This window comes from Carcharhinus amblyrhynchos, chromosome 9 (assembly GCF_965287045.1).
Source record: "Carcharhinus amblyrhynchos chromosome 9, sCarAmb.v2.hapA, whole genome shotgun sequence".
Lineage (NCBI taxonomy): Eukaryota > Metazoa > Chordata > Chondrichthyes > Carcharhiniformes > Carcharhinidae > Carcharhinus > Carcharhinus amblyrhynchos.
In genome coordinates, this window is record NC_137332.1 from 9616909 (window position 1) to 9626693 (window position 9785).

Genomic DNA, 9785 nt, shown 5'->3' on the forward strand with positions numbered 1-9785 from the left:
CTCATTGAAGTCATTATAATTTGCAGAATATGCATGCGTTTGAACTGCCGTACGTGTTCTGAGTCTAAGAACGAGCTTGGGCTTTGGCATGCCCAGATGTAACAACAAGTGAAGTTCTTACCTCTCCGTGTGGGGACATTTCATTCCCAAACTAAGCAAGGAGCAAGCTACATACCAGCCTTTGTCCTTGTAATGGTAATACATGCCTCCAGCACTGAAGTGCCCTTGTGCAGAGAATTTAATGGCTTTGAGTAACTGAACAAGAAAAGCGTGAAGTGAGGAAGCACCGTTGTGAATACAGCAGACAGAAGCGACTCAGAATTAATATCCACACTGCTAACAGGGCTGTAATGCATTCGCCTTCAAGTCCATCAGCTAGTTATCCCCTTCATCACCGATATTGACTTTTGGCTTTTGGGACTTTGACTCGGACTCCTTGTGCAAACTCTTCCCATGAAGCGTCCTTTGGAATTTAGTCAGCTGATAGGAACATTAGCTTCCCCAGGCAGGCCTGGGTGCTGCCGGGGGCTCAGTGTGAACGCTGATCCATTGCTCCATTGGGAGTGGGGGTCACTGGACACGACAAACAAGTACCTGGTCTCAAACCCAACACAACAACCGCCTGGTTCCAACCTCCCAAAGGAGTGGTCCACCCTCAACAGTTTCAGGACTGGCCTCGTCCCCTGCTTGGCCAACCTCCACAGATGGCAGCTCCCTACGTGTCTTTCAGGGGAAGCAGACTGTGGACTACATCACAGAGGAGTGTCCATGCCAGCAGAGGCCTATCCACACTCAAAGCTGGGGAGGTGATGGCCCAGTGGTTTCGCTAGGCTATGGCTGAGATTCAAGTGCCAAATTCATGCAAACACTGCAATAAGTCGTGTTGGTTTTTTTAGCAGGATTTTCGAAAAGAATCTCCTGCACTGTGCACTGCAGAGTGCCCGAGCATAAATTGTGATAAAAATTAGGGCCTATCGCCACTGGAGAGGCTGGCAGCATAACGCTGAGTGAGCCACTGCGCGTGCACCGATCTGTCAGAGTGGAGATGGGCACACGCATAATAGCCCCACACTGCCAGCCTCCCAATCATTGGCCACCCTCGCAAGCCTGCAAAGCTGCCCCTCTGACCCCTTCCAGCCCCAAACGCCAGCCTCCCGAATGTCTCCCGATTTCCCCACCCGCCCCCCCCCCCCACCAGCCCTCCGCAGTCCAAACCCCCCTTTCTCCAGCAGCGCCAATCTGCTGATTCCAACCTCCCACTCCCCCGATCGTCAGCCCCGACACACCTCCCCCCCCCCCCCCCCCCCCCGCAGTCCTGACCCCTCCGGCAGCCTGAGCCACCCCCACCCTGATGCCCAGCCCTGATCGCTGTCCACCCTCCCTCTCACACCGCTCCCAGTGCAGATTGGCAGCAGGATCCTCATCCCCCCACCGATCTCCCCCACAGGCCTCAACTCCAATAGGCTCCTCTGCCTCTGGTCCCACCTCTCGGCACTGCCCGCTGCCCAGTGGGCATTGCCAGTTTTGCCCCTTAGGCAAGCTGGCAATTTCAGACCGTCAATAGACGGTTGACTCTCTGAAATGGTCCAGCAAGCCACTCAGTTCAAGGGCAACAATGCAGAGACTATTTCCTGGGGTGGATGTAGCTGTTACCAGGGGGCATAACTATAAAGTTCATGGTGGGAGATATTGGAGGGCTGTCCGAGGCAGATTCTTCACTCAGAGAGTGGTTGGGGTGTGGAATAGACTGCCTGCTGCGATAGTGGAGTCGGACACTTTAGGAACTTTCAAGCGGTTATTGGCTAGGCACATGGAGCACTCCAGAATGATAGGGAGTGGGAAAGCTTGATCTTGGGATTGGACATAGCTTGGCACAACATCGAGGGCTGAAGGGCCTCTACTGTGCTGTAACCTTCTATGTTCTAACTAGGGATGGGCAATAAATGCTAGCCCATCCAGCAATACCCATGTCCCACGAACAACAAAGAACAAAGAAAATTATAGCACAGGAACAGGCCCTTCGGCCCGCCAAGCCTGCACTGACATGCTCCCCCGCTGAACTAAATCCCCCTTACCCTTCTGGGGACCATACCCCTCTATTCCCATCCTATTCATGTATTTGCCCCTTAAAAGTCACTATCGTATCTGATTCCAATACACAGATGTTTAAGACAAGCCAATGGAGTAAAAATGCACTGTGCTCGAATGCAGAAACCTAGGATAGAGCAAACCGCACTGTCAATATTTCCCCCGGCAGCGAGTTCCAGGCACCCACCACCCTCTGTGTAAAAGAACAAAGAAGAGAATGAAATTCCGCTCACGTCCTGGGAACTGAAGTTCAAATCCCGCCACAGCAGGTGGCAGAGTTTGAATTTAAAAAAATACATCTGAAATTAAGAATCTACAGATGCCCGTGAAACTATTGTCAATTGTTGGAAAAACTCATCTGGTTCACTGACGTCCTTTAGAGAAGAAAATCTGCCGTCCTTACCTGGTCTGGCCTACACGTGACTCCAGAGCCACAGCAATGTGGTTGGCTTTCAACTGGCTTCTGAAATGGTCTCGCAAGCCCCTCGGTTCAGGGGCAACTTGGGATGGGCAATAAATGCTGGGCCAGCCTATGTGCCAAGAATGAATAAAAAAAAAACACACAGCAGGAACTGGGAAAACATTGCTTCGCTTAAGGAATTCACGTTGACTAAATAAATAAATCCTGACAGCGCGGGTTGCTCTATCTTAGGTTTCTGTATTCGAGCACAGCGCATTTTTACTTCATTGGCTTGTCTTAAACATCTGTTTATTCCTCCCCAGAGGTTAATTGTTGAAGGTTAACCTTGTGGTAATAGTGTGTGGCAAGATCATTTAGGCAGAGAAGGTCGGCACCTAACTAAACAGTAAACAGATTTGTAATCGCTTTTCCAGTCATGTCTCAGTCCTCATTATCGTTCTTATTTAGCAAGAATTCCTTGATAGATCTGGGCACACGCTCATACCTCCTACTGTTTAAAGTTTATTGATTTGGAGAGGTGTGTGTCAACATTAGCTGAGCTTGACAACACTTCTTTAAATACCGCAACAAGGGGATAGCCAATTAGGGTGGGCAAAAGGTTTAATCACCCGCACTGGGACAAGGTCAAAGGGTATGAGCGCCTGACACGCTAACTCTCTAATCGATATTTTCAGATGTTTCCACACTGATCAATATTATCAATTTTCTTCTCGGTTTTATGCACCATTTACCTCACATCAACCGAGTCACTTCACACTCCACTTTGATGTTCAGTTCTGGCATTTTAAATATCGAAGACACTTCATTATGCCATCCGTAGGTGTCTATCAAAAGTGCCCGAGAAACTGGAGCAGAGACAGAACCCATTCTGGCTGCTGTATCCTTCCCTGCAATACTTGAAAGGGGAGCTGATGGCCTAATGGTATTATCGCTAGACTATTCATCCAGAAACTCAGCTAATGTTATGGGGATCCTGGTTCGAATCCTGCCACAGTACAAAGAACAGTTCAGCACAGTAACAGGCCCTTCGGCCCACCAAGCCTGCACTGACCTTGCTGCCCGAGTGAACCCTTACCCTTCCGGGGAATATCCCTCTATTCCCAACCTATTCTTGTATTTGTCCAGATGCTCCTTAAAGCTCACTATCATATCTGCTTCCATTACTTCCCCTAGCAGTGAGTTCCAGGCATCTACCACCCTCTGTGTAAATAACTTGCCTCGTACGTCTATGGTGGAATTTGAATTTGATACAAAATGTATCTGGAATTGAGAATCTTCTGATGACCATGAAACCATTGTTAATTGTTGGAAAAATGCATCGAGAGCCGGTGGATGTGGTCTTTCTTGATTTTCAGAAGGCGTTTGACAAGGTACCTCACAAGAAGTTATTGCAGAAGGTCAGGGGGCATGGAGTTGGGGGTAGGGTGTTAGCGTGGATAGAGGACTGGTTGTCAAATAGGAGGCAGAGAGTGGGGGTCAATGGGTGCTATTCGGATTGGCGGTTGGTGACTAGTGGGGTGCCCCAGGGGTCGGTGCTGGGGCCTCAGCTATTTACCATTTATATAGATGATCTGGAGGAGGGAACCGAGTGTAGGGTGTCGAAATTTGCTGATGACACCAAAATTGGTGGAAAGGCAAATTGTGCGGAGGGTGGTGAGAGTCTACAGAAGGATCTAGATAGGCTGGGCGAATGGGCCAGGAAATGCCAAATGGAATTTAATGTTGGCAAGTGCGAGGTGGTCCACTTTGGTAGGAATAATGGTAGGAAGGATTATTACTTACGTGGAGAAAAACTGCAGCAGGCGATGGTGCAGAGGGACCTCGGGGTCCTTGTGCATGAGTCGCAAAAACCCAGCTTGCAGGTGCAGCAGGTGGTCAGGAAGGCAAATGGGATGCTGGCCTTCATAGCGAGGGGGATTGAATATAAAAGTAGGGAGGTCTTGCTGCGGCTGTATAGGGCATTGGTGAGGCCGCAGCTGGAGTACTGTGTGCAGTTTTGGGCGCCATACTTACGCAAGGATATTTTGGCCTTGGAGGGAGTGCAGAGGAGGTTTACTAGGCTGATGCCGGAGTTGAGGGGGTTGAGCTATGAGGAGAGGCTGAATAAATTAGGCTTGTACTCGTTAGAGTTTAGAAGAATGAGGGGAGATCTCATTGAGACGTATAAGATGATGAATGGGATGGATAGGATAGAGGTGGAGAGACTCTTCCCGCTCAGAAAGGATAGTAGGACTAGGGAGCACAGCCTCAAGATAAAGGGGGGGGGGCAGTTTAGAACGGAGTTGAGGAGGAACTTCTTCACTCAAAGGGTGGTGAATCTCTGGAATTCTCTGCCCGTTGAAGTGGTGGAGGCTACCTCGCTAAATATTTTTAAGACGCGGGTTGATGGGTTTTTGATAAGAGAGGGGATTAAGGGTTATGGGGAGAGGGCGGGAATGTGGAACTGAGCCACGACAGATCAGCCATGATCTTATTGAATGGCGGGGCAGGCTCGAAGGGCTAGTTGACCTACTCCTGCTCTTATTTCTCATGTTCTTATGTTCTTAATTCCCCTTAAGGAAGGAAATCTGCCATCCTTACCTGGTCTGGCCTACATGTGACTCCAGAGCCACAGCAATGTTGTTGACTCTCAAATGCCCTCTGCAATAGCCTTGCAAGCCACTCAGTTCAAGGGCAATTAGGGATGGGCATTGAATGCTGGCCTTGCCAGCGATGCCTACATCCCATGAAAGAATAAAAAAATGAAAAGACCATTCAGCCCCACTGATCTGGGCTAGCATTTAAGAACAACATGAGCCTCCGCCTATCATACCTTCATCTCACCCTATCACGTGGTGAGGTAAATTCCCAGACATCCATGTTATTCCCTAACATATTCCCTGTGGTACCAAGTTCCACATTCTAATCCTTCTCTTGATAAGGACGTTTCTCCTGAATTCCCCGCTGGATCGGCTAGCGAAGAACCTGTATTTATGACCCCCAGATTTTCTCCCCTCACGAGTGGAAATACCTTTATGCTCTGCATTCCACTGCCATGCTGTACCCCATAACAAGTCTTTACATTTTTAAAAGACATCACTCACATCATCCCTCAGCCTTGCATTTTCGAACAAAAAGAGCTGTGGCTTGATCTTGCTAATGGCAATAATCTCTCAAGCTGCAGTATCATCCGTGTGAATGCTCTTCACCAGTGCCTCACCCCTTTTTTATCATATGGGAGCTATAAGATCATAAGACAATAAGATATAAGGGCAGAATTAGGCCATTCACCCCATCAGATCTGCTCCATCGTTCAATCATGGCTGGTATGATTCTCATCCCCATTCTCCTGCCTTCTCCCCGTAACTTTTGATCCCCTTATTGATCAAGAACCTACCTATCTCTGTCTTAAAGACACTCACACTGGAAATGCACTCAGTATTCCAAGTGTGGTCTCACCCAGGCTTTAAACATGTTTAACGTAGATTCCCTGCATTTCAGTTTTATGAATCTGGAAATCGACGCCCAGGGCTTGACCTGAATCATACCAGGCCTTGTCAACTTAGTATTTTTAATTCCTTTCTTTCTCTATCTCATTTAGAATCTTATCTAGGGGTAAAATGATCAATCCATGTTCTCAATAGAAGGGATGGGTTGGGTCCAAAGACTTTGCAGTCTCCAATCCATATAGAACCAGAAACTCATCTGGTTAATTAATGTCTTTAGGGAAGGAAATTTGTCATCCTTACCTGGTCTGGCACATTAGTGACATTTAAGAAGCATCTGGATGGGTACGTGAATAGGGAAGGAATAGAAAGATATGGACTATGTATGTAAGGGAAGAAGTTTTTTTTTAGTTTAGGACATCATGATTTGATTTGATTTACTATTGCCACATGTATTAGTATACAGTAAAAAGTATTGTTCCTTACACACCAAACAGATAAAGATACGTACACTACATAGAGAAGGAAAGGAGAGAGTACAAAATGTAGTGTTACAGTCATAGCTAGAGTGTAGAGAAAGACCAACTTATACAAAGTACATCGATTCAAAAGTATGATGGCAGCAAGGAAGAAGCTGTTCTTGGGTTGGTTGGTACATGATCTCAGATTTTTGTATCATTTTCCTGACAGAAGAAGGTGGAAGAGAGAATATCCTGGATGTATGGGATCTTTGATTATGCTGGCAGCTTCTTCAAGGCAGTGGGATGTGTAGACAGAGTCAATGGATGGGAGGCTGCTTTGTTTAATGGATTGGGCTTCGATCACGCACAGGCTTGGAGAGACAAAGGGCCTTTGCTGTGCTATCCTTTTCTTTGTTCTTCATTCTTTGTATATATGACTCCAGACCCACAGCAGAGCCGTTGACTCTGAAATGCTCTCTAAAATGGTTTAGCGAGCCATTTACTCAGGGGCAATTAGGGATGGGCAATAAATGCTGGTCCAGCCAGCGACACCCACGTTCCCTGAATGAATAATAAAAACCATAAAATCCTTACAGTGCGCAAAGAAGCCATCTGACCTATCCTGTCTGCACTGATTTTCCAAGGAGTATTCAACACAAGCCCTCCCCTCCACCCTATCCCCGTAATCCCCTGCATTCACTGGGCTAATTCCCCTAACCTACACATCTTTAGAAACCAAGGGGCCATTTTGCATGGCCAATCTACCTAGCCTGCAATTCTAATCTCCACATATTGTAAATGAACTGGGGGGGGAATTAAGAATCTTTTTTAAATGTCATGTATTGTTATAGTGTTCTGCCCAATAGGACACTGGAGACACACAAAAGGATTTGAGCTTGTAAAGGGAAACCTTATGTGCACGGTGGCATGGTGGTTAGCACTGCTGCCTCACAGCGCCAGGGACCCAAGTTCAATTCCCGGCTTGGGTCACTGATTGTGCAGAGTTTGCATATTCTCCTCGTGTCTTCGTGGGTTTCCTCTGGGTGCTCCGGTTTCCTCCCAAGTCCGAAAGAAGTGCTAATTAGGTACATTGGCCACGCTAAATTCTCCCTCAATGTACCCGAACAGGTGCCGGAGTATGGCGACTATGAGAATTTCACAGTAACTTCATTGTAGTGTTAATGGAAGCCTTACTTGTGACTAATAAATTAACTTTACTTTAAAAGTGCAAGGGGTGAATTGGAATAGTCTTTCAATGGGCTGAATGGCCTTTTTTATTCATTCGTGAAACATGGGCACCACTGGCTGGCCAGGATTTATTGCCCATCCCTAGTTGCCATTGAGAAGGTAGTGGTGAGCAGATTTCACAAGGGGATAGTGGCACAGTGGTTCGCACCACTGCCTCACAGCGCCAGGGACCGGGTTCGATTCCAGGCTTGGGTCACTGTGTGGAATCTGAACATTCTCCCCATGTCTGCGTGGGTTTCTTCTGAGTGCTCTGGTTTCATTTCACAGTCCAAAAGATGTGCTGGTTAGGTGCATTGGCCATGCTAAAATCTCCATCGGTGTACCTGAACAGGTGCCGGAGTGTGGCAACTAGGAGATTTTCGCAGTAACTTCATTGCAGTGTTAATGGAAGCCTACTTGCGACACTAATAAAGAAACTTATTGCTTACTGGGCAATTTCAGAGGGTAGTTGAGAGCCAACCACATTGCTGTGGCTCTGGAGTCACATGTAGGCCAGACCAAGTAAGGACAGCAGATTTCCTCCCTGAAAGGACATTAGTGAACCAGATGGATTTTTCCAACAATCAACAATAGTTTCATGGTCATCGGTAGATTCTTATTTCCAGGCTTTTTTTATTGAATTCAAATTCCATCAACTGCTGTGACAGGATTCGAACCCGGATCCCCAGAACATTGGCTGAGTTTCTGGATTAATAAGCAAGCAGTAATGCCACTAGGCCATCATCTCCTCTGTGCTGTAATATTCTATCATCCTGGATTAATTTAAATAATAATTATGGGTGAAGTAGACCAACAGCAATGCTGAGCAGTGCCCAGGAAAGAACTTCCATTTTCATAGCACCCATCATAACCTCTGATCATTTACCAAAGCAACTGACAGCAACTGAGATCCTTGAAGTGAATTTGCTGTTTAGGAAACATGGAATTCATAGAATCATAGAATCCAACAGTGCAGAAGGAGGCCATTTGGCCCATCAAGCCTGCACCGACAACAATCCCACCCAGGTCCTATCCCCATAGCCCCACATATTTCCCCTACTAATCCCCCTGACACCAAGGGGCAATTTAGCATGGCCAATCCACCTAACCAGCACATCTTTGGACTGTGAGAGGAAATCAATCACCCAGAGGAAACCCACGTAGACATGAGGAGAATATGCAAACTCCACATAGACAGTGACCCAAGGCTGCAATTGAACCCGGGCCCCTGGCGCTCTGAGGCAGCGGTGCTAACCACTGTACCACAATTGGATGTGTTTTTCGGAGAGACGGCATAAATGCAATGGCTGGGATTTTCCAGCCCCGTCAGGGCAGGTTCCCCCACAGCGGGTGCGGCGAGCCATACCCATCACTGTCGGCGGGGCTGGAAAATCCCACCCAGTGGGCCAACTCCATCAGATCCCGTGATTCCGTTCATTTCGTGTTTTGTGCCTTTGAAAATGCACAACAAATGACTGAAGAAATGCGTTTACCTTGTTGAATTTATTTAACAGATCCAGAAGGAGTACTACAGATTATTTAAGAATGTGCCCTGCTGCTTTGGGTGCCTGAGATGAGGTGGATAGAGGAAGGGAGGCGGAATTGAAAATGGAAGAAGGCAAAGTGAAGAGAGGACGCATTTCAGAAGAGCGCCAAGCAATGTTGACTTGTTACGATTGTAATTTATTGAAAGTTTTAAATTGGGGTTGGATGGGATGGGAGGGTCGGGGGTGGGGGGGAGAGGGGGTGGTAGTGGGCCAGGGTTGAGGGTGGGGGTGCGGGGGGTGGGGGTTGGTGCGAAGAACTGCTTGCAGGAATTCTTTAGAATCCTTACAACAGGAACCAATTGTATCTGATCCGTGCTACATTTCTGTCCATAGTTCAGATTGTTTCTTAGCGGAGATGTTTGAACAATTTAGCCAAGAAAACAAACACTCAGAAAGGCAGGACATTACCTTAATACTGTGGCACAATCATCTGCTAGGACAATCAGTCATAACCCTCCACCTTTGGGTCTTCATTTCCCCAGGAATGCAGTTCATGGAAATGGGGATAAGATCCTCTTCGCATGAAAGTGTTAAGCTCTGAAAAACACAGTTTTGTGAGAATGCAACCTGGCAATTCAGGTTTAAAACCAGATATCCTGCCCACTTTTCATTAAGT

General features: G+C 47.2%; 1 protein-coding gene across 1 annotated transcript in view; it reads left to right on the top strand.

Moving 5' to 3' along the window:
* adgrl4 (adhesion G protein-coupled receptor L4) overlaps positions 1-9322 on the top strand; it is a 143564-nt gene extending 134242 nt beyond the window's left edge. The window contains exon 15 of the mRNA XM_080196494.1: positions 9137-9322. Within this exon, the coding sequence (XP_080052620.1) occupies positions 9137-9199 (63 nt within the window). The 3' untranslated portion in view covers positions 9200-9322. The remainder of the gene's footprint in view (positions 1-9136) is intronic.
* The last annotated feature ends 463 nt before the right edge of the window (positions 9323-9785 follow it).